General features: G+C 34.4%; 1 protein-coding gene across 3 annotated transcripts in view; it reads left to right on the forward strand.

The window, feature by feature from the left end:
• The window catches only part of PLXDC2 (plexin domain containing 2), a 350,950-nt gene that overhangs the window by 260,818 nt on the left and 63,443 nt on the right, over positions 1-26,689 (forward strand). For all 3 annotated transcript variants that reach the window (XM_012731363.1, XM_012731361.1, XM_004691292.2), the window contains 3 exons: positions 6,901-7,000; positions 16,130-16,225; positions 16,464-16,545. In XM_012731363.1, coding sequence (XP_012586817.1) covers positions 6,901-7,000; positions 16,130-16,225; positions 16,464-16,545 — 278 coding nt within the window. The remainder of the gene's footprint in view (positions 1-6,900; positions 7,001-16,129; positions 16,226-16,463; positions 16,546-26,689) is intronic.

Consider the following 26,689-nt stretch of genomic DNA (forward strand, 5'->3'; position numbering starts at 1 on the left):
ATTAAGTCTCTACCATACTTTTTGCTGTCATGAGCAATGTTTCTTCTACATGTAGTTCCAATTCTCAATTTTCAAATCAGTAGTGGGAAGTCTTTAATCGGAGGTCCATTGATTTGTGTGTATGTGTGTTTAAATCAGATGATGTTGCCAGAAGATTTGCTACAACTGGCTGGAAATCTTACTCAAGATGTGTTCCCTCCAATTTCTTCTTCACCCATTTCTTCTTTCTTACTGTGGATAAATACTTAAACAGAAATTTGAGGGCCCTTCCTGGTGGCGCAACTGGTCAGGACACAGCGCTGCAAGCCAGCTGCAGCCACCTCAATGCTACTTCTACCCCTGACTGCTCGCCGCTCCCCTCAGCAGTGTACTTCATTGATCTGCCTGTTCTGCTTCCCACTCTCTCTGGTGAAGCCTCTCACCAACCCTGCACTTCTGGCTTGTAACCCAGTCCTGTATGAATAAATAAATCTTTAAAAAAATAATTTAAAAAATTTGAAAACCCTCTTTTAATATGGAAGCTGTTTTTACTTACCAACTTTATGCTGTTGTCACCTTCCAGATTTTCTGTAGGCTGTAATTGAACAAGAAGTGGGGCATGAGGAATGTTAAAAAGGTATCTTTGACTTATCCCTCATTGCTTTCATGGTATCAAGTACACTACATATAGAATCCAGTACCTGTAAGCTAAAAAAGGGATTGAAGTAATTGTATGAAATATTAATGATATTCATGAAAGCAAAACCATATTTGTCAAATTTAACTGAAATCATTTGTATATGAATATAGTTTTTCAGACAACTAAGCACTAATACCCTGGACTATACCCTGGACTTTATGTGTTGTTTTGATAATAATCGAACATGACTTTTGAAAATGAGATACCTGATTACATTGTGCTGAAACCAGATCAGACAATTTAAGGAAGGTGATGTTGGAAGTTAAAGGTGAGAATGAATAAAATAGTAGGCTTTGTGTTTTTAAATATATGAATTTATTTAACTGCCAGAAACCAGATAACTGATTAGCAGTTGAACAAAATGAGTTTAGAGTAAGTCCCTTGCAGTCACCTTCCAACAGGCATATGATTCATACTTTGGAACACACACTATGCTATCAAGCCCTTGCTGACATGCTGTACTGCCAATTAGATAGATAGCTGGGTCCATAATGGAAACGGATGAATGTTTTGGCGACGTTTGCAGGGCAGAACAGGGCAGAAAATGAAATTCCATTACCTCTGACTAAACAACTTGCTGTTATCTCTCTAACTTTTTTAGAGACAGATGTGAAAGTTTACAAGTTAGTATCGTGTTGGGCCCTTATGTTCCAGAGAATGAATCTGTTGTAGGGAAAGGAGATCTGCCTTGTCTTTTGGAACTTCTGCAGAAAGCCCTGTGTTCTGCTCTCCCTTTGCTTAACTCTGTCATCTTTTCTGCCTAATTTTGTCACTTCATGCACCTCCTTCTGCTTTTATGCTCAGTATCTTTCACTATATTATGTATATAAAACCTTACACTTAAATAATAAACTTTCTTATAGCTTTTAAGATGATCTAAAAATTAAAATACCTTAAAAAAGAGTTTATAAATGTTTGTATAAGTTGAAATGGAAGCATATTTTATCTAGTGTTAATGTTCCTTTTCTGTAGCTATGCTGTCAAATGAATGTAATTGTAAAACTCATTCACAGGACTTTATGACTCAATACAAATTATACAGAGACCCAAGGAAAAATTACTTTGCTTACATTATAAATAGGTAACTGTTAGAGGCACTTGGAAAATGAAGCAACATTTTTTAATAACTTCTGTAGTTGACAGTTTGTACTATGTCAGAACTTCCTGTTATTATCAGGAACTAACTTAGGAGAGGATGACTATAAATTTACAGAAAAGATTTTAAAATTGCTCCTCACAAATCCATGTTTTTAGACTTTTTATACTTGGATATCATAGTTGGCCATGGCTCCTTTGACTTTGCAATTCCATATCCTTACAATTACAGACTATTCTGTACAGGAGATGATTGTGACAATATGACAGACCCCTTCTTGGCTAATTTTGCCGAGTATTGTCTATAGTTCTAGATAGATTATGCAGACCTATGCAACTGCTGTGGTGGTAGTAGTCAAAAAGAATTTCCTTTTAAGTTTGACTTTTAGGATTATGCATAAGTCATCTTAAAGATCTCTCATTTTATACTGACACAGACAACTGCAGAGTAGCCCAACTTGCTCACAGGAACCTCTCAGACCCTCATTCCTGAATGAATAGATGAACGATCCTTTTACAACCAACACATGTTTGAAGCAAAAATATTATAATCTAAGAAGGCAGAGTAAAAACAGCCTCAGGTGGAGATAGACCTGTTTCTAAAAGAAAATTATATAAAAGTGTGGAGTTGTTCGACATTTCTTAAGAATTTTTTTACATGTAGATATTCAGTTCAACTGACAGAAGCAGTTTTTTTTTTTTTTCCCAAAACCTGATATGTAATAATTTCATAAAAGACATGGGTGGTTTCAGGAAAAATGCAAGTAAGCAAAATTTTCTTGTAATTTTTCATTTTATATTGCACCAGGATAAAATACTACAGCTTTTGAAAACCTATGCTCTTATTTGTGAACTCTATGAAATCTTAAAGAAAAGTATTTAGTCACATTGCCATAAAGTCATCATTCTTTTCCAACCCTTCATCTCCTAGTGTTCTCTATTTATGGACATTTCACTACTAATCTTCAGTGCTGCATTCTCCTCTTTTCTGCATGTCTAGGGATACCGTTCTTATAGCCCACTGTATGAATGAATGCCACAGGTATCCCACATGGTAGTCCTCAGGCAAAACATCACTCCATTTTTCCTGTTACTAAGACCACAAGCCTTGGTGGCCTGGTTGGAGTTCATCTTTTTTCACTCTCCTTATAATTTGGGATCAAATCCGAAGTTATTGCATGGCTTGTTCCACGTACCTGTTCCCCTGGAACCCTTCCCCATCACACCTACCTCCTTCTTAGTTCCTAAAATCCCCCAAAAATGACTCAGTTAAGGCTTTTGCATGTACTCACAGCTGCACCTATATCGTCACTGGCAGGCTTCAAGTACCTGTGGACAAGTCATTTATCACAGAGACCGTTTATGGTCTCCCTCTCATAAAGATGCCCACACTCATGTCTGTGCCTTTACCAAGTTTTGTGCCCTCCAACACTGACCACTAGCTCCTACTATTCTGTATTTTTTTTGATGTTGATTTGTGTGAATATTGGTATTCACTCTAGAATGTAAACTTTATGAGAAGTACAGACTTTGTTTTGTTCTCTTCTGTAATATAACAGAGAATTTGTTCAATTAATACTTAATGAATTATCTCTTATCAGATGTGTGTGGTATATAGTTACACTTTTGAGAAGATAATTAATATCTAGTAGACATTTCTTTCAGAAATTGATTTTCTACCTTGTGGCCACACATTACATTAATAGTACTGTTAGAGATGTTTTGTTTGTTTGTTTGTTTTTCAGGCATAGTCCTTAAAAATCACTGTCCAAGAATAAATAAGTCTAACAAAGTGGCAATAAGTTAAAAATGTAAGCAGATAATAACATCTGCCTGCTTCTGTTTTTACATATTTCATTCTTACAAATTTTGCTGCAAAGCTTTGTTAACAATTTACTTGCTATAGTTTGGAAAGGTCAAGATAAGTCAGCAAAATTAGTTGAATTTAAGTTTTGAAAGGGTCTTTAAAAGTCAAACAACCATCTTCTCTGAAGGCTGACCAATTTACACTGGAATTGTTTAAGTGACAGAAAATTCTCATCACTTGTAAGTTACTCATTTTGTTGTACATCACTTGTAAGTTACTCATTTTGTTGTGGATGGATTTTCCTAAGCTAAATGAATTTGAATCTAGATTACTTATGCAAATTGTTTTGCTTTTTGGAATCTAGAGAAGAAATAGAGATTAAAGAAATGTAAGAGAATTTAAAAAATGAGATTTTTTTTCCTAATTGGACAATACCAATCTTTCAAATCTAATTGCACTTAGAAATAGATATTTATTTGATTTACAGAAATCTAGGAGAAAGAATACTACTTCATTATGTAGAACATATGGAAAAGTTTGTGTTTGGTTATTAGATTTTTTAATGAGAAATGGATTAATTTTTAAAGAGAGTGTATTGATTAGTATTACTGTATAGCAAATCACCCCAGAATGTAGCATCATCAAACAACTCTTATTTCTTAGTTTGTACAAGATAAGTATGAATCAGCCTGGTGGTTCTACTGATCTGGATTTGTATCCTCTTACCCCAGGTCAGAAATAGCAAGTTTGCTGGCAGATTGGTTAGGGGCTGGCTAGGTAAGAAGGTACCAGCTGTTAGGGGCTTCCCAGTCAAGGATGACCTCTGCTGGAAAGGAAAAGTTTCTCCACATGTATCTCGTGTCTTCAGCTGACAGTGACATACTATCTCCTGGCAATGGTGAGGGTGTAAGAAAAGAGGTGGAGATAGACTGGCATTTTTCAAGTCCCCTTTTTGCTTCACATTTGTCATTACCTTTATGTGAACAGGCAGAATGGAAGAACACTGAAAAGTGAATAGGCCAAAGGTGTGGGCACAAGGCCATAGATTGAGGCCATTAGTGTAATCAGTCTACTACAGATCAAATGCACATGAGAGAAGGTTTGTTTTAGAAAGACAGAGAGAGAGAGAGAATAAAAAACAAAGAGGTGGTTAGATAAGGGAAGAGATGAGAAAAAGAGATAAAGAGAGAGCACATAATCTGAAGGGAAGGAAGATCTACTACACCAAAGGTCTTCAAGATTCAAGTCACAGGACCTAAAATAACACCTTTTGTGCAAATATACTCATCATAACATTTGTTAGGATTGCCAGCTGATACTAATACAAACTCAAGTTCTTCCTTTGTAGATAAAGACATATAACAATTATTTGCCACACCATTATCTGCTAAAATATTTCACAATTGGAAGAGGAAAACAGTGTTCATTCATGTTGGAGAATTAAAGCAAGTGAGAAAAGCAAGTAGCAAAATATTCATGCTTGTTCTTAGGCAGGTCTTATTAGTAATGCTGCTTTAAAATTCTTTTGATTTTAAATGAAAATAAATCTTTAAAGATTTTCTGACATTGTCTTGTTAGGCTATAGTAAATAAAACTGCAGTTGGGCCTTTTTAGTACACGTTTTCCGTCTTGCATACTTAACTGTGTTACATTTAAATTATATTAACACTCCTCAGCTTGGAATATAAAACTAGGAAATAATATAATGCTCATTAAGAAAAGTAATTACATATACAGTTACCCAATATAACTTAGTAATCACTTGATAAATCCATCATAGTTTCATTTAGTAAATTAGTTTTTAGGGACAGAAATTATAATCTCAACTCTATTTGTTTAAATACCAGTCTTATTTTTTTTTCTTTTAATTTTTTTTTTTTTTTACGCATACATAACTAGGGTACAGACCAGAGGTGAAGGGGCAGCGAGAGGATTCACCAGAGACAGAGTGAGGAGCAGAACAGGCAGATGTACTGAAACTCACTGCTGAGGGGAGCAGCGGGTGGTCAGGAGAGGTCTGCTGAGTCATGCTGAGGCCAGTGACTGAACTCCTACCGAAGTGGCTTTAGCTTGTAGTGGTGTGCCTCAACCCACTGAACCACCAGGGAGGGCCCCAGGCTTATTCTTAATGCTGGTTAAGAACTAAACATATTGATAAAAACTGGTAATACCATAACATTAGCATTGATTTAGTACACGAAGGAAAAATATAATCTTTGATTTATGATATAATTCCACAAACTTAAGAAACATTACAATTTTCTTTTAATTGATGTTTCAGCAAAAAGCCCTTTATAATTTCATGATGTCAGTGAACAAAAATAAGAGGACCATCGCTTGTATCTTTTCTCTAACTTATTTTTCCTATTTCTCATTGCTATGCTGTTTATTGTGGTTTAAACAAGGATGTCTGAGCTAATAAATTATTTGATGAATTACCACAGATGGCCCACAATCTGCTTCTCCGGCCCAGATATTTCTTGGTGGTGCATTATTCTTTTCTTTTTTTGTTTCTTTTCCTTTTATTTACTTAAGATGCTTTCATTCTCATTTTTGTTTCCATAAATTGGCAATACAGATAGTCATCATATCTACAAGGAAATTATCTAAGTCTAGGAAAATAAGCTCCAAGATTTTCTCATGTTTGAGTTGACTATGCTAATATAATCTTGATTGTCCTAATGTTTTGAGACTAAATATTGTAAATCTGTCATTTCATATTTTGGTTACATTAAGGTTCAAATTTAGAAAATGTGACCTTGAGTTGACCCAAATAATTAAATTTTTCATATGATTTTCAATCAAAATAGTAAAGTTCAATATCACTAGCAATTGCCAAATTTGATTATGTACTTAATGATGGTATTGTTAAAATATGTATTTAGCAGTACATATGTTTTGTTTTTTCTCTAGGGCTTATATCCATAAAAAGCACATATAAAAATAAGTTTTTAATTATAAAAATAATTATATAATAAAATTACTTAGGAAAAAATAGAGTATAGGGAGAATCTGTTCCTGAAATTATGTGGAGCACTAAAAGCATATATCCCATGCATATATGTATAATAAATGAGGCTCTATTATTTTCATCATTAGTCATCTGCAGGATCAGAAACTGTCACTTTAACCCATTGTACAGTATTGAGCAAATGAGATAATTTTAAGTATTATGTCTTTTTTCTAATGTTTGCTTCTCTCTACAAGCCTTTAAATACATCACCTGATTGTATCTTTTCATGAAGATGACCCCATTCCCTGCCTCTACCTGAAATGAAATGCAAATCTAACATACAGTAATTTGCTTTGTCTTTTCCAGATTCCAGTACTGGTCACACAGATAAGTTCAACCAATCACCCAGTGAAAGTGGGGCTGTCTGATGCATTTGTCGTTGTCCACAGGATCCAACAAATTCCCAGTATGTAAAAGTGTCATTGCAAAGTCTGAGCCTCCTGGCAGTGGGTGAGGGGGATAAATTTAAGGACATTAAGTTGGGGCAGGTAGAAGTTTCTCAGTGATGGAATCACTAAGCAAATTGCTGGTTGGTTATCATATTGTTTGGTTTTTAACTAATTGTTATTTGTTATCTCTCTGTTACTTTTGAACTGATAATTTATACAAAATGAAATTAAATAGCCAAGTTATAGTGTGTAATTTTTAATTCTGGGATCATTACCTTGGTTTTGTAGATATATTTCATTTGTAAGAAGAACATAAAAAAGTGACAGATTCTATGACTTTCAATTGTTAAGTACATTTACCAGCAAAAAAAAGTTTGTGCCATTTACTATTTAACATATTTAGATAAAACTATCTGGAAATCTAGAGGAACATGGAAGATTGAGGTAATTTATACTTGTAGAACAAAAACATGTGTGTTACTTTCATACTATAAAAATAAATTACAACAGCACTTTGTAATAATTTTATCATGTAAATGGCCATCACTTGGAAGCATCTGCTTTTTAAACTTTCTAACCTAAGGCCTTACCCTTAAGGATACCTGTGTCTAAGCACTCAAAGCTATTTGCTTTAGGATGAGACATGCTTACTTAAAGCAAAAGTGATTATAAAATGCACCTCATGATTGCCTCATTCTTTCCCTTTGTCCAAAGATCTTTTCCTTTTTAAAAATTTCATTATCATGGTAGGCTTCATATATCACATGTATATAAGCTGTTTAGTCTTGACATAAGCTAACTCTGTTTAATTATGTTATGCCTCAAATACAAAAAGGCAATGGAATAGAAAGTATTTAAACTTTTCAGAATAATGGATTGAGTGGAAATATAGCTATAATTTGTGAAACAACTTTTAAGAATCACATTCATAGGTGGAATTTCTGCTTGATGAAAAACCTGAATGAATATAGCACAGTAGTAGATATCTCCTTGTTAACCAAGAATTTATGGGTGGTAATAGTCAAGGGAACTATTGAATCGAGGTACATTTTCTATAAATGAAATCACACTGAGAAAAAAGCAAAGCTTATTAATATATCTAGGCATCAGAAAGACATCCTGACAACTCATCAAATAAGAGGCTGAGTTTTGGAAGAGACAGAGTTGACGCCAGCTTGAAAAAAGGACTTCTCACACTCATTATTTCAGAAGTATTAAATCAGGCATTACTTAGGTCAATTATTACACAAGTAAAGGGAAACTGCTTTTAGTTTCACAGTTCTTTTCATCCTCGAGAGAATTTTATTTGCAACTTCCAAAAGCATCTCGGTCCCTTTTTTTTTTTTTTTTTTTTTTTTTGAGAAGCATGTTTTAGTGTTCAAGTATTGTGTCCATGATACAATGTATGTATGTATGTGATAAAATTAGATGTGATTTAGAGGTGATAAAATGGTACTTAGATTTCGGTGACTCAAATTCAATATTTTATCCTTTTCTATGCTATAATAGAGGAGCCATTATTTTGGGAAAATGTATCTTTTCCAATATTAACTTCCCTGAACAAATTGGCAAAATTCATATGAATTTTGAGAATAGGTTATTTGTAAATCTGGGGGCTCAGCACTCACCGAAAGTAATTAAGCATTAAATCCACAGAAAAGCTTATCTCAGGCAAACTGCATGGTGAAATGGCATTCATAAAACTTGTGTACCTCACCGTTCAATCCAGAGGAAGTTGCCAGGATGGAGTAGTAGTTCTGAGTTATGATGCACCCATCTGTGCCATTAGATGGGGCCATATTTTGGCAAGAAAATTAGAATTGATGTGTCCTATTTACAAATATTTGGGGATCAGAAAAATGTAAATCTCTTAAAAATCTGTTCCTGCATTTATGAAGTATAACTGTATCTGTTACATGAGCTTCACTGTAAGAGGAAAGTGTTGCATTGTCCTGAGCTTTAAAAAAAAAAAGCTTTCCACCAAATATTAGGGAAACCCAAAATGAATGTAATACAAGTTATGCAAATATTATTTTTCCTGAGAAATAGGATGGTTATGAAGTATCTGTATTATTTGCACAGTCAGGATTTAGATATTTGTCTTTTTACAATTATGTTTTCTTATTTTACAACACATTATTAGGAGTCATTCTCATAGGGAATGTAAATCATTCTTCTCTGTTACCCTTTTATCTTCTCCTCACTGAATTTAGGTAAAAACTGATCATTACTGTAATGATGAATGGTTTCATTTCTTCTCCTTTTATGGTGCATTGCACAGGAGCTTCTTCTTGCAAATTCAGTTTTTGTCCCTATTAGTTTTTTTGGTTATATGAGTCATAAAACTAAATCCTTACCTTAATCTAGCCATGCCAATGTGGGAATGTGAGTTTCAAACTTGACAATATTTTTTTGAGTGCAACCACAGTTTCATTCCTACCAGATTTGGTGAAGGTTCAGTAAAGCATCCAAAATCTTGATGCAAGTTTAACTTATTTTGAAGATTTATTTTTTTGCATATCCATTAGTCATAATCAGAAAAAGACCTTGTTTTTTAGTTTTTAAACACTTCCAAGTGGAGTTTATTAAGATAAACGTTGTTTCACAAACGAAGGTGACCTGATAGTTTAAAATATCAAAGAGAATTCAGACACTGTTAATAAATCAGTAAACAGTCTACAGATAAAAGGATCATTCCTTTGCTCCTGCTCCTTTAAAATAATAAAAAAATCTGATGACATTAACCACTGTTTTTTTTAAATAAATTATGTAAATGAGTTAAAACTCTAGATATTACAACGGATATTTACATATGAATACTGGTCAAGAGACCTTGTGCATTTTATTTAAGTTCTAAATCTTATGCAAATTGAGCATCTTAGTATCTAAAATACAATGCATGTAAGGTGCAACACCTCCTGTAAAGTCCTATTTTATTTCTGTTGTGTGTTGACCAGCAGCAACATTATATTGTCTCTGCATCATCTTCTGGCTTGCATAAAATACTTTGTAAAATTTTAAAAACAGAAAGAACTACAGAGAAGGGCTAGTGCAGTCTCTACAGGTATGGATGTGACAAACAAGTCTGCATACTAAGATTTTGGTTATTCATTACAAAAATATGAGTGTAAAAACATGCTCGTGATTTCAAGTGTAGGGAATTTGAATTCAGAAGAACCTGTAGAATAACGTAAATGACAAAGAAAAATACTTAAATTGCAACAGAGTTAACAACCAATGTTTCCATGTATCTACATCCAATCTTTTGCTTGTAGTGTACACACACTCTAAGAAAATTAGCATTATGCTATAAATATTCTTGCCACCTGTTTTTCCCATCATTATATGTGCATCTATTTCTACATTGCTAAATACCTGTGTAAAATATAGTCATTAATGACTACAACAGATTCCTTTGTTTCACAATTTATGTGACCAGTCTCAGCTCTGGTTTGTCATATCGGTTCTTTTCTTATTATCAGTGAGCTTAAACATCCTTGTTTTTAATTTTTTGCACATATGTATTTCTTAAATATGCCAGCAATGAATTTTAAGGGTTCTTTATGTACTTTGATAAATTAATTAATTTCTATAAGGTTGATCCAGTGTATCCCCCTACCAACATTGTATTAAATAACCACAAAAGCTTTCAGAGAGTATTGACATTTCACATTTTGAAAATTTGCTAAACAGAACATAATACTTCATTGTTGCTCTATCTGTCTTTTGGTTACCAGAACATTTTAACATTGTTAAAATTCATAGGTCATGTGTAATTTCCATAATCTTTTGTTAAATAGCTCTACCAAGTAATTCTTTCTCAGCCTCTGCTTATGTTCCTCCAAATTCTCTTTCACAGAATGTAGAGGTCTGCCAGTGTAATTGTGCAGATCTCACCAGCTCTATTTATTCTTGTTTATTTCTTTCTCTTCCAATTTAATGTTTTGCTTTTCAATCTTAATCTCTAGGGTGCTGACCTTCCCTATCAGTCCTCACCTTTTCTCCATCCTCTGAGCTTAATGAGCATAACATTTCCAGCAAAAAATCAGAAAAGTTCACTTACTCTCGTGGTTCTTTTAGTTGGAAACTTAAGGTTGAGCCACTTTGTAATGTGACAGTTACTTTAAGACATGCATGAAAAATTTCATTAATAGAGACTATTTGGAAAACAGCTGACTGACTTGAAGCAGTTACAAGTTATAATAATGTTTTTTAATCCCTTAGACTCCAGTTTTATTCTTTCGACCAGCTGTATATTATCTGGCACTTTCTTAACATCAGTCCTTTTCTTGTCAACATCTGCTGTTTTAAGTTTATTGACATTGTGCTGTAATGTGCCTTTGCTTGGTTAGTTATTATTATTCACAGCTCAATAAGAAACAGCATTCTCAAAAATAAAGCTGACAGCTCAGTTTGGGAGCAAATATATTTTTAAAATGCTTAGAGGATTAGTGAACTCTTGGAGAAACATTGAGCACAGACTGCTGTACAGGGTTTCTTGATAAGCTTAGCTATCAGGTGGCAACTTTTGTAAGAAATTGACCAAAATTATACTGGAAAAGTAAAAAAAAAATAATTCTAACACACAGATTGTTCTTATTACTGTGCAAACTATCATAAGACTTAATCCTCAAAAAACAAATGAATGAGCTAACTAAACAAAAAATAAATGTTTAGATTATTAAGACCAAATAGTGGTTACCACAGGGAAGGGAGAAGGAGGGTGGGTATAATAGATGAGTCAAATGTTCAGTGAAGGATCACATTTGGACTTTTAGTGAAGAAGTTAAAGCATTTGTGAGTGTGTATGTGTATATTTATAATATAATTATACACCTATGAATCTTCTATAATGTTACAATGCCAAGTGCAGTTTAAAAGTATAGAATACACAAGTACAATTCTATGGGACTTCCCAAACTGATGAATGTTCAAAATATGAAATGTTCAGTATGAGTTCCCTCATACCTGGCTGCAGTGCTTTTCAAATGTGATCAGTGAGACTGAGGAATTGAAATCTTGATCAATTTGGTGATCTTAAAGGGCAAACATTACTGAAATCTATTGAAATCTATATGGAAATACTCTGTACTTATGGAGGACAGAGTAAAGTGGCCAAAATTTTTTCAAAAGTAATCTGAATCAAGTTTTTTTTTTTTTTTATCATTTTGGCTATATTTTTTGCCATACATTATGATCTCAAAGAATATTAGATTTTCTACTTTTCTCCTTTATATTTACCTTCCCTTGACTCATTTTCCTTGCTATTTTTTTTCCTGTATCACAATGAGAATTTTTATTTTAATTTAATTATATTTCCCTACTACATGAAGGGTATTTCTACTTTTAGCTAATACTGGTTGTTTACCCTTATAAAAATGACATGCTAATTTTTCCTATGAAGTTTGTTATTTGAAATTTAGTACCTTGAAAATATAGGATTTTTTCTCAATAAATGTCAAACCTCTGAGTGAGTGAATATACAAAATTTTCAGAAACTTTATTTTAAAATAAAGAAAACATAGTATTTCAACTTCATAAATTCACCACTCCTTTTTCTCAAAAAAAAAATCTTTTTTGCAAATGCACATTACAAAATCTTCCTTTAGGTCTCAGGTATAGGGAGATGTGTCCGCTGAGGAAACATCCAGGGACCCAGAAGAACCGTGACAATCATCAGGCCTGGGTCGTCCCAGAGCACCAGCCAGATGACACAGCAGTGACCCTGTGCTGTCCAGACACTGTGTCTCATTCCCTTCCCAACTAAATGATTACTGAAAGAAGTAAAAACATTATCTTATTTATTAGTCAACTAAATGTGGAAAGAGGAGAAAGTGAAGATGTCTTTCGATCAAGTTCCTGAGATCCTTTATCCACACTCAGAAACTGTAAAATCTGGCCACCAAAGTTTAATCTGTGTGGTGGAACTTCTCAAGCAATGAAGAAATGATGAGAGTGAAACATAGCGGGTTCAAAATGCTGTTTCGTGGTCAACAACATTTTATGTTTCATTACCCAATGCTGAATTACATAATTATTTAAGAGAATTAAACTTCAGAGGAAATAGAAAATATTTGAGGTTAACCATCTTCTACTTGTAGTTTATTTGACAAGTCCAAGTAGCTGATATATTGCATTTTTGAGTGAGAAGCTTATCACTGCTGTCATATTGCACATTTTCTCTGCATCTTCATACCGGAATAAACTTGTGTCATACATGCTTTTTGCATTAAAGAATACTCAATAAATAGTGCTATCTGGTGGACTCAATTCAAGCTAAAAAAGAAAATAACTATTTGAGTCTCCCACTCAGCATTGGCAACACCTACATGAAAAAATTTTAACAAAGCATTTATATGACAATTCAGACAAAATATTAAAATATTTATGGAAGAGTCTGCCAAATTAGGAAATGACTCATACTTTCTGTATATGAATTTAACTTCAAGAAAGACAAACTAGATCATGGCAGGTAATGCTATGGGGTACTCATTAAACTAATTTCAGCTACAATGGATATTGATTGAAGAAAATTCCTAGTGTTTCCTTATGATCACTCTGTCCCTCCTGCTGATACTGCTCAGAATTCTAAAGAAATGCAATTCAATAGTTCTATTGTGAGTCATGTTACTTTAAGAATTTGACTACTAACCTAAGTTTTCTCTGTGTGGGTCTCAGGTTTGTTTTGTTTTGCTTTTTTTTAATTTTTGTAATTCTTAGTGGGCGAGTATTATATTTGATCTTAGATTTATGAAGTTGTAAGGAAACAGTTGAAGCTGTTATCACAACCACTATGACTGAATGTTTGGTTCAGTATTATTTTGGCTGGTTCTTTACAAAAGACACATGAGCTAAATACATTTCTGGAATCAAATAAAAGCTACTATTGGCAGGAACTACCCATAAATACATTCTTGATTACTTTTTTTTTGACAGAAGTGTCTATGAAATAAAACAGAAGTGGCCATTTGGAAGCTGTCATAAATTGGAAATTCATCAAACAAGAATCATCCTCATTAACGTTGATTTTATTAAATGTATCTAGCAATAATTGGTGTCTGAGCAGATGATAGAAGTAAAAAAAAAAACAAAAACAAAAAATGGCTTCTCCTTTATTCTATATACATGATGCATTATTAACTCTGAGGGGCTTTAGTAGTTTGAGTTTTTCAATATGTAGTGTGAAATTAAAGAATCTATTATTTTAAAGTACCATGCAAATGTTAGTGTGAAGACTCTAAGACTCATCCCAGTGACATTATGGCAAAGTAATGTGGTTTATTTCCGAAAACTAAATATTTAGTAAATGCATGTGTAAGAAGTATAGAGGAACACATCCTATTTAGACGAAAGCAGATGCCAAGAAATCTTTGTATATGCCTTAAAAGTTAAAAAAAAAAAAAAGAGTTCATATGCCCCAGCAAATCCTATGGATACCATTAGATCAACATTTTTCTAATGTTTCATGAAAAAAAATCTACACTTCAAAAAGTATGTATGCATCTTCCACTTATATCAAAGAGAAGTTAGTTGGAGCTTCTAAATAGTATTTTTCAATGTGATAAATTTGAAGATACACTTTCTGAATGACTCTGGAGTCATCCTGGCTCCCAAAACCATCATTTTGGGCAAAGCCCCTGCCCATTCTAAAATTTCATGGTGAATAATCAGAAATTATGTAAATAATTTACATATGAAATTATGTAAATAGGAAAAAGTAGAGGTCTGAAAATAAATGTCCAACTTCCAGTCTCCGAACTGTTGAGTGTGGTGGTGTTAACAGTTCCTGAACACTTATACTAATGGACAGTTCACTAGCAACCTCTTTATCACACTATCCTAAAAGAGGTAAATGTTTGACTTTAGTCAAAATTTAATTTTCTTTAGGATAATATGAAGACAAAGACCTAGAAACTTGATTCCAGGGTCTTAATGTGATTTCAGTGAGATTAGATCTATTGGTCATTATTTGTAACATAAAGCCAATAATATCTACAGTTGCCTTATTGAAGTTAGACAAAAAAAAATACATTTGACATTTACAAAAATTACACTTGGCACTTATAATGTGAAAGGGTTGTTCGAAGCAAATTTTTCATATTTTAATTGTCAACTGGTGATATAGGTGCTATTGTCTCCAATTTATAGATGAGGAAACTGAGGTAGAGAAGGTCTAAAAAGGAGCCCAGGGTGATATAGATACCTACTAGCAAAAGTGGATGTGGACCAGGCAGACTGTTAAACAGCTTGAATTATTAATCACCTTGACATCTGATTTTCAAAGAGTGAATATTATATTTTAAGTAGCTTCCCAAATAATTCCTGATAGATGTGATAGTACTCAGGCAAGGCACTCTGTCCTTACAAGCATTCCAAGAGTTAAAAAGTTAAGCTAGACAAACTCATTTGATTAATAGCAGGTCATTTTAGAAAAATGCTTCTTAATATCTTTTATTAACAGCCATGTTTTGCTATAAAATATATCTTTAATTATTAAAGTTTTTGTCAAAGTCTCCATCTAACTTATTTCTCAAGGACATTGCTGGATTTACAAACAAATTATAAATCCCTGCATGCAACATATGTTTTAATTATTCCTTCCTTAGATATGATATAGTATATTTAATAAAAATCACTGATGTTTTAAAATCACTTAAGTTCTCTTTTTGTTTTTATTAAATTTATTTCAAAATTTAATGTAGTCTTTCACTTTGCAAAAGCCTAACAAAAGGGTTTATGTAAATTTATTTCTTTGGAGAAATGATTTCTTCTTACTTACGTGATTTTTTAGATCACAATCATCTAAAATATGTCACAGTCATCAAGAAAATGTCTTAAACAGATACTCTGGGTGGCATTTGGATTGTAATTCTATTAGCCAAGTGAGTTTTCTGGAGATACAAATCAACATTTTCAACTTCATTGATTAAAAATAATAATAATAGAAGCTTCCAGGCAAATGGGCACATGGTTGGCAGTGTTTTTATTATGTCTCTTCATAGGGATTGATTATTTTAAATTTTTACTTTCAAGCTGCAGATGAAAAGCATATAATTCTGCATTCATTACCAAGGTGCTATTGTTTTAAAAGTTAAGAAATGTTGAATGTTGAATGTTGATTTTTTTCCCCATTTTTATTTTTGCAGATGTTCGAAGAAGAACAATTTATGAATATCACCGAGTAGAGTTACAGATGTCAAAAATTACCAACATTTCAGCTGTGGAGATGACCCCGCTGCCTAGTAAGTGAACACGTGAACAGTGGAAGAAAATGATTCGGAAGTTTGGTGATCTTTCCTGTTTGCCGATAATTACAGCATGTGCTCGGCATGTATGGTGTCTTGATTCTGAGTGTATGAGGGTGTGGGTGAGTGATTTTTTACTCTAATTGAACAATCATTTTGGTATTTGGATTTGTGTGTCTTTCTTTCTTCACACTGCTAGTTCAGCTTACTGAACCTGTTCTCTCCTCATTTCTAGCGTGTCTCCAGTTTAACAGTTGTGGCCCCTGTGTATCCTCTCAGATCGGCTTCAACTGCAGTTGGTGTAGTAAACTTCAAAGGTAAAAATTTGAAGTTTGTGGCTGTGTCAGGCTGTCCATTGGGTATATATAAAAAAGTATATAATGTTTAAAAACTTAAAACCAAAATGCAAAAATGCTCGAAAGTTGGAATTCTAGTATTTTCCTATGTCTGGTTACTTAAAAATTACCAAGAGTAAGAGCATTCACAGTCACTAAGATCTTATAACTTATGCCTTTAATCTCTATGGAATATAACATAGATGATGATTCTAATAGATGAGTCTACAGATCAATCACTTTTGGCCTATATTCTATGGAAAACCTGGTACGAGATATCTTTACTTGGAATGGCTTATGTATAAGCACACATTTGTGTGTGTGTGCGCTTGTAGAAGACTTGAGGTATAAGCCAGAGGTGTGTTTGGGGAACCGGGGTTGTGGGGATGTCATTAAGAGGGTTTACCAGTGACAGAAAAGGGAGCAGAACAGGCAGACTTACTGCCTGTTCTGGAGAGGTCTGCTGTGTCATATTGGGTCAGCTCCTGGCTGGGATTGAATTGAGATTTAATCCCTAGGCCTCCAAGGTGGCACTTTTAATGTAAATTCTATAAATTTCTCAAAAGTCACTAGCCAAGATTAGACATGTAGTCTGAGACTGAGAAATAAAGTAACACTAATTGACTTATACAAAATAGAATATGTGATTTGGATTTAAAACTTACACTGCATCATTCATTAATGTTGAAGATATGCCCTGATTTTCATGTATAAAAAAGAGAATTCATTCTTGGAGTTTTTTGGAAAATGAATGGTCATTTGTTGGAAATACAGAGGGAAATTTTTTCAGTATACTTAACAACTATTTAGTGCATCACTTGTTGTGTTCAAGATATAGTCCTTGACCCCCTTGGAACTTGGCGTTTGTCTAGGAATAAGTCTCCTCTCATATTCAAAGTCTAAAAAAGCTTCCTCTGGTGGAGAACCAAGTTTTTCAGCTCTTTATGTTGCATCAGCACTTTTTATTGTCTGATCATCTTGCTGCAACATTTGCTATAATGATAGAGGCACTTTCAAGAGTACTTTTAAAGTTATTGAAGTCTAAAGTTCCTAACTTTGGGGTTAGTGTACAATACTGTGGTCAGAACGATATAATTTTTATAACCTCTGTTTTGTTTTCAATTGGATGTTCTGATAATTCCCTTTATACAATGGATTTCAGATTGTGAAAAGCAAGCAAGCAATTAAGATTCTTAAAGTAGATTTTAACTTAGCTGTATCTCCAGAGTGGAAAGAACTGCTATAAAAGCCAGCATTTGTGGTCATGTATATTCATATTTTGCTGACATCCCATGCAAATTGCCATCCTATCTGGAGTTGTTCAAAATCTACTTAGATCACCACTAAAATGAATTTAAAGAAATTGTACTTTAATATGAAAATGTTAATAATACTGAGCTCAAACACGAAAAATGACCAGAAGAATTAAGTAGAAGTCCCTGGTATAGGTTCATACATAATTCCAGTTTCAGTTCAGCGGCTACTTCCTTTGAGGAATCTTCCTAAGTGACACATCTGTGTTAAGTGCCCTTCGTCTGTGTTTCCCTAGCATCCTGGGCAAACCTGTCATTAGGATTTAGCATGGGGCTTTATGGGTCTTGTTTATTCCATGTCTCCTTTCCTAAGCTCTGTTTTTAAAGGGTAGTTTGTCTATGGAATTCCAGAAGCTATCAAGTTACCTAGTACTGTATAAAATAGACGAATGAATGATGATTCCAAATGAATAATCATGACTAGAATTGTCTAGGAACAAAGACCTTCCCAAATGAGGGACTTTCAGTGCTGAACTCCTAAAAGTTGAGGAATAATCCAAGCAAGTTATCAACCCAACCAGGGTACTATTCAGAAGTGATATTACAGCAAATGAATGTTTGAGACAGTTAGAAACATTACTTTCCACTGTGTTTTCACAATGGTTTTAAAAAACTCCTGGTGAGGGCCCTCCCTGGTGGCGCAGCGGGTTAGAGCACAGCACTGAGAATCTAAAGCCGCTTCCGCACAAGTTCGATCCCCACCTGCCCCGGAGGTGACCACATGGCGTGGCAGACCTCTCCTGACCTGCCCGCTGCTCCCCTCAGCAGTGTACTTCCTAAATCTGCCTGTTCTGTTCCCCGCTCTGTCTCTGGTGAAGCCTCTCGCCGCCCCTAAGCCTCTGGCCTGTACCCCAGTTCTGTATACACAAATAAATAAATCTTTAAAAAAAAAAAAAAAAACTCCTGGTGGAAATGAGCAATTTTGGCAATCAAAATGCATCCACAAATTGGAAATGACATTATAATATTAATACTTCCATTTTATTGAAAAATTCCCTGACACACACTGCACCAAGTAATTTTTAAATATATTTATCTCATACAGCATTTATAATAGAGGAAACTGAGCCTTCCAGTAGCTAAGTTTATTTGCACAGATTCTCATTTCTCTGAGTGATAAGTTTAAAATTGAACCTCCATCTGTGTGCTTCCCTGGCCTGTGGTCTGGATACCTCACCTGTTCTGTCTCACATCTGCCAGGCTGCAGGTGCTGAGGAAGTTAATCTTCATTGCTTCCTGAAATGTTCATTGCTTTAGTAGACACACTACTGGGGGAAAAAGGCTCATAATTGATGTTGCAAGAAACTTGCATGCCTTTGAAATTGGCATAGAAAGAATGCAAACTTTCGAGCAAAGTGGAAGATTTTTGTATATTATCATTTTTTCTTTTTTAAGATGAATGGGTAAAAGATGGTATTATATATGAATGAAAAAAATTCGTCAAAGAATATTCTAAAAAAATTTAAAAAGTTTCTACATGATACCACTTGGTGTTTTTGTTGAATATAAACACTGGCTTAAAGTCTTGGATTTATTTTTAATTCTTCGGCAACCCATTCATATACATACTAAAATCTTTTTAATTAATTGGTATAACTATGACTCATTGCATTTTTATTCAACTTAATTTCCCCAACTGCTTTTTATTTATGTCTCCTTAGACCTGTGATCTTTAAAACTTTCTGCTTTTTTTTATGAGAATTTCCCTTGACTTCAGAGATTTTATTGAAAAAATCCAGTAAGATGAAAAAAGTCTTATCCTAATCAACACAAAAATTTCCTCACAGATATTTTTCTTCTACCCATCTTCACTTTTTCCATTGTGTTCATTTATCACTGAGTGATAATCAGTTGCTGGTGATTATTTCAGCTCTCAAATTTGCTTACTCTAAAAAGAAAAAAATAATTTAAAATTGTTTATTTCCTTTAATTTCCATTTTTCAGGAAGCAAAAGCTGAAGCAGAATGTTTGTGGTGACTTACTTTAGGTACAGAAGAATGTCAGTTATAGGAATATATCAATATAATAAGATTCATGATCAAAAGTGTTTGGTCACCATAGGTGTCCCATTAATTCTAAGTAAAATGTTTTTGTTTCTTAACTGCAAATTAGGAGGAGTTGAATCAATCAATTTCAACTATACTTTATATCTTCACTTATTCAACAAAAGTTTTGAGTGCCTGTGTTAAAGTTACTTAGATTATGGGTTCGGTGATCAACAAAGTAAGAAATGATCACTTCTGTAATAAGACTTACATTTTATGAGCAGGCAGATTTTAAGCAAATAATAATAGACAGGAAATAGCTTATTAGTTTTGACTGCTAAAACAAAAGAAATAAACACGGGATTGTATGGGGAAAATACAGTAAAATTGATAATAATAACAGATACTTGTTACTATTCCTAGAAAAGTTGATTCCCTCAACTGTCAACTTCCAGAAGTTTATTCCTTCAATTGCTTTTGTTCATAAAATGCTCATTCCTCTTTCATTTCCTTAAAAATTTGTTGAATGCTTTCAACATATCAGACATTAAACACAGAGGTAGAACAATAACCAGATAGTAATCAAAGCTACAGCCATTATGAGGCTTAGAGTTTAGTTTAGTAATCTGGAAAAAGTAAAATAATTAAAACCAAAGAGCCAATTGATGAGTGACCTTCTGAGTTGGAAAGTGCTTAGGTTGCTCTGGATGGGTAGTCAGGAAAGACCACTGGCAGAGGTAACCAACTTAGATATGAATGATAAGGACCTAGATGAGGGCAGAGATGCATTTCAAAGGATTGGCAAGTACATTGGTCTTACAGTGGGTTTAAGCTTGATCTGAGAATGGGGGAAAATGTGATTTAAGAGCATTGTGGGCAAGACCAGAATGGTTAGGACAGCTTTGCAAACCAGCAGGAGTGATGAGATTTTCATCTTTAGCATTTAGAAGAACCTAAGCAGAGGAGGATGTAAGTTAATGTTATTTTAAAAATACAACTCTGACTGCTCCAAAAATAATTGCCTTTTCTTTTTCTTTCTTTCTTTTTTGAAGGAGCAAGAATGAAAAGGAAAAGAATGGTAGAGAAAATGTGCTATAGTGTCCAGGGAATTGGTAGCAGCTTAGACAAGGATTATTATAGGATTGGGAGAGATGAATGAATGTTTGTGTACTTTGAAAGGAAACAAATTTCTCACTAACAGGTTAGAAATGCAGGAAAAGAGGCAGAAGATAATGAAGGATACATCCTAGATTTTTGTTTGTGCTCTTTTATGGGTATTTTGGTTTTTGAGATAGGTAAGATGGTGCAAATAACATCGACTGGGATAGGAAAAAATAGTTTGGATGGGAGCAGATTCATTTGGAGATGACTATCAGATTTTAAAGTAGAAATCTTGAGTGGGTGGCTCCGTACAGACCAAACATTATACAAAGAGGTTATGGCTAGAGGTTCGAATTGGAGTGTCATTATCATATAGATAGTGTTTAAATTAGTGAAAAAGAATAATAATGTCTATAGAGAAATATAAAATGAAAGTAGAAGTTCTGAAAAGTAACCTGTGGCCTGGGTATTGAGATAGAGTACTAATTTTATTACAAAAAAAAAATAAAGTAAATTTTTCTATACGTATTTCTAGATAGTCAGAGAATACCTCTGAAAAGATAAAGGCAGCGGATACCTCTGAAAAGAGAGTAGTAACAACATTTGTCCCTGGGGATGTGGACTTGAGGGGAAAAGGAGGAATCAGCAAAGGAGAAATAAGGTAACATAAACCCATTAAAGAGTAGAAATGCAGTCTGATTCATCTCTGTCTTCCACAGAAATTTCCACTTTCCTGAGTTTTCTAATTACTGTGCGTAACCATTGAATTGGACAGAGTCATAAATGGTTGTCATAGGAACTAAACTGATGCCTGGCATAAAATGTCAATATATATATAAAGACTTGACATCGAGGAGTTATTGTCTTGGGAGACTTGCCTTTAAGTGCAAGTCTCCCACCATTTTGCTATTTTAAATTTCCCTATAAAAAATTCTGTAGCAATCACTTAGAGAGTTGCACTACTTTTTCTTTCCCTACAAGTGGTGCTGTGGTTTGATTTTGCTTCATTTTACTGACCATTGCTAGCTTCTGTAGGTCCTGAGACCTGTGTTTGCAGTTGCTGAGACACCAGGGTGGGGGAGGTTCGGCCACTGCCATGAATGTGCAGTGCGGTGGTGGTGGGCAATGTCTGTTTGGGCACAACCACTCTCTCCTCTTTGGGGTTCCAGATCTGAGACTCAGAAGTTGCTCCACTATCATTGTACCCTGTGTCAGCACCAGCCCCAAATGGGGAAGAAGGAGAGGAGTAGAGCAGTCTAGAGCACCTTCTCAGCCTTCTCCTTACCGGAAATTCAGCTTGTTCGGTGCACCAGCTCATCCCTGGCATTTTCCTCTCATGCAGCAATGCTGGCCCCATGTTTCTGCTCTCAGGGCTGCTGGCTAAACTGGCAGCCCTACCACCATGTCCTCTTCCCTGGGCTGCAGCCTCCGGGAGTTCTCTCCACCTACTTCCTGTTTTATGAGGCCTGGCTCATCTGTGTATTCCATGGTTGTCTCTGATGTCCCAGTAGGGCTTCAGTCTCACCCTGAGCCACAGAACTTTCTTGCTATAGTGTCCTTTGTTTGACTGTTAGATGCTCCTCTTGGGAGCAATGAGCCTCAGCACTTGGAAATTGTACAGTGCACCTGGCCACAATAAAGTCATAAGTAACAGTAAAGAACTAGAGAGCACTTTGAACAGGGCTCACTTTGGGGGAAACTGCATGAGTTGGAAACTGGCATGAAGGGACAAGGTAAACATATCATTGGATTCCCACTTGTGGAATTTGAAATTTTTACCACATGCACATGTTACTGATACTGAAGTGATCAACCAATATGAAGTTTTAAAATGAAGGATAGATATACATATAGATAATACATTAGTGTGCAAGAACCTTTCAGGTGCAGAAAATTATCAATGCTGAATGTATCCATTACATTTGTTTACTCTGGAAAAATGTCCTTTGACTCAGTAGCTGTCAGGTACATATATTTCTTTTGAGTTTAAGAAAACAATGGCGTTGATATATCTGTCAGTCTACCTACCTGTCTGCCAATCATTTTGCATCTATTTATCTACCTATCATTGCATTTTGATCTCTTTCTCTACAACTTACAATCCACCAGTCATGTAAAGACCTGTGAATACAGGATAGAAACCACTTGTCTTTTTTGCAAACTTCAAAGCAATAGGTGATTGAACCAAGTGTCCCGATGGCCTCCTCCTTCCTGGCACTTCAAGGCATCCCTGTATCATCTTTGATTTTCCAGAGAGTGAATACCATGCTTGCTTTCCATCTGATCACCATTTGGGAAATTGGATAGAAAAGTCTGTAGAATTAGTCAGTGTCACATCTGCTTATAAGTGCAGATATTATACCATATTATAAAATAATACCATATTATTTTCTGTGGTTATAATTTAGAAAACAAAACACTTCAATGAATGCAACCTAGCAAACAATTATAGAATAACTAAATATTGAACATTTTATTGCTAAGTTATATATCCCATTTTCTTTTCATGCCTGCACTAATAAAATAATGAGTTCCCCCAGAAATAATTAAAAGTTAATTGTCCAAGAATGAAATTGAATTTGCTCAATTTAAAAACAGTAGGTGCTGAATTGTTATGGGGGAAAAATATGATCCTCAAAGGACAGGAAATACAAATTTGAAAACAAAATTCATACTTAGTTACTGTAAAAAAAAAAATTACTGTTTGTGTTGGGATAACATTAGATTAACAATTTTATTGAACAGACTGAATTATATTAAACCATTTGATAAAAGTACTTTATGACTTAGTGATCTGTCTTGCTGGCAATCCAGTGTCAAAATAATAGAAAATATTCAAAGTTCAGTATGTTTATACTGAAGCCAGATCTTTAATACTTATATAAGTAAGTGAGCTTCTGAAGCTCACTGAGCTACTTTCTGGTATTTTGCTTTCTGCTAGAATCTACCCCCAAGAAAAATTGAAATATGACTTATAAATTAAAATTGCAGGGAATTCAGCAATTCAGCAGTGCATCTATTAATACTGTTATTTATTTCTAGGAACATCTAGGTAGCACTATATCTTTCTACTTAATTTTAAGGCAAGCTAGTATATGTCATTATGGAAAATAAAGAAGAAAATATATAGGAATAAAAATAAGATTCAAAAAGATTAGCATTCACATATTGCTTTTCTGAGATATTATAGAAAGGGATTCAATTCTCATCCTAGAAGGCCGCTTTTTCTTTCACCTCAGTTCTTGAATTTTTACTTCAATAACAAGTCATAGTCAAAGGGGAACTATTCGCTCATGAAGCATGACCTTGGTTGCAATGATTTCTAATAAGTTTGCCTAGAAACACATAGACTTCATATGCCTAAATATGTGTCTTCTCACCACCACAGAAAACCAATATATCGATTTGCGCCTGAATCAGAATTAATCTCTTCCTTCTCTGCACTCAGCTAGCACATGCATTTATCCTTCCCCAGGTTGCCTGCTGTTGCTGCTGCTACAGCTGGTAAATCTCAGGAGCTTGTAAGAAAGGACATGGATGGGTGATTTAAGGTTAAGAATGTCTTATAAATGGAGATGCTTAACACAATTACTATAGCTACCTTTTAACCTGTGTGCCAGAATTCACAGAAAAGTCTTTACTTCCACTAAAATCTTTTAATTCTATTATCTCATTTAATCCTTGTAATCTCATTAAAAGACAAGTCTTGGGATCCCTGTTTCACAGTTTACATAAATACAAATTAGGAAGGTTGAAGGGCTTATCGAAGGTTGCATAACTCATAATTGGAGGAGGCAGGTTTTAAAATTTAAAAAGTGGTGAAGATGGACATGTGGTTTGTGGAGATGAAAAGGATAAAATGCTAGAATTGACAGTGCTCCATTAATCTTCCATCCCTACCACATAGCATGTAGCTTTGCCATGGCTAAACCAGGATAAGCCTGGGCAAGCATAGGGGAGAGGAAGGTGGACTTCTCTGAGCACCAAAAATGGTTTTGCTTATTTACAATAACTTCCATTTAAGTAGATTTGAATAGTTGGCTGTGAAAGATACATGGAATTTCCTTTAGCAATATTTAAAGCAAAGTGCATAATTGGCAAGATAGAATCATCATGAAAAGTAAAAACCATGAATTCAATAAACTAGTAAAAATAGCACATGGATAGAGTATGCATGGACCAAGAGTCAAAAGATTAAATTAAAAGGTAGCAAACATGGCATATGAAGAATAGATTTTATATAGCTGAATTTTCACCTATTTCTGTATTACTTTATTCCTTAGCAAGTTTTCTACTCATGTATCAAAAAACAGAACAAAAGCAGATCTCTTCATTCCCTACACAGTTACTCTTTATAAAGTGAACGATTTCAGAAGAATGGGTATAAAAATAATGTAGACACTTCAATTTTAACAAGCAGGTATAAACCTAGATTGTCTAAAATGATAAAGTAAACAAAAATATATACATGGTAGGAGATAAAGAAAATGTGGAGTTCAGAAAATTTGATTACAAAGACCTACTAAAGCTGAACTCAGAATTTGTAAAAAGAAATAGCTGTGCAGTGTGAGAATTAGAGTCTTCCCTACATGTCATACGCGGAGTTGTCTCAGGAATAACCTGAGGTCTCGGTGCCCTATGTCTCGGCTCTCGCTTCTCTCTTTCTCAGAATGCACTGGTTTGCCCCCAAAATTATATGCTCGCCCTGCCTAACACCTTTCTGGGATCCCTGGCATTAGCTACATTTGAACTGCTTTTTGCATTGAGCACCTAAGCCAGAGCTTGAATTCCGAGATTCCTTTGATTGCTCTCCACCATGTAACGCCTGTGAGTGATTCACAGAGCTCACAAACCTGAAATATTTTCTCTCAGAGGTCTTTACAGGAAAAGTGTCCCAGATAAATGGAAGACATCTAATAAATATGTTGATGGGGATGAGGTATATATTCACAAATAATTATTTTGTAAGAAAACATTGACTGGCTCTGCTGGTTGAGTAACATGACCAGTAGTAGGGGGATAAATGAGAAGAATACTGAATAACACCCACGTCAGTACACGGAAGACCAGGTCAAACTCACATAACAGTTTTGAACAGTGATTAACAACAATGATTTTGAGGTTTTTGGACTGATGAGTCCTGTAAGCTGAGAGAGAGAATTACAAGTCAACATTCTATGTCACGTATTCTTATATGGCTTTTGCTATATATTTTTTTTCTGAGGCAAAGGGGTGTACTCTGAAATACTAAGTTTCATTAATAACAAATCTAAAGAAAAAAGTACGTATCCAAGAATGTTTCTGTTAACATAAGGTGACACTAACTGTATTTTATGAAGCAGAAAATTGCTTCACACCCAAATTCTTAAAATCTTTCTTTTTTTTGCTGCCTTTAATAAGACATAGACCATTTGTACATATGAGCTGCATAAAACTCTAATAGAATTAGCATTTAGTAATTTGATATTTTATATGCCTGACAAATCTGATGTGGAATAAAGCTAGGGAATAAAGAAGCAGAACACTGTTTTATGGCCAAAATCATTCCTTAAAGTGGAATGAATTTACTATTCCATTTTTGATAATCCCCATAAGGACCTGGATCTATTGGAATGCTAGAAACGGACCCTTCCTGGTGAGCTCACAAATTTATAGTGAGGCGGCAATAACAAAAATTTTAGAAGAAAACAAAATTGTATGTATACTAGAAGCCTTTACTAACATGAT

The sequence above is a fragment of the Condylura cristata genome, unplaced genomic scaffold (genome assembly GCF_000260355.1).
Source record: "Condylura cristata isolate star-nosed mole 26May11 unplaced genomic scaffold, ConCri1.0 scaffold00030, whole genome shotgun sequence".
Classification (NCBI taxonomy): domain Eukaryota; kingdom Metazoa; phylum Chordata; class Mammalia; order Eulipotyphla; family Talpidae; genus Condylura; species Condylura cristata.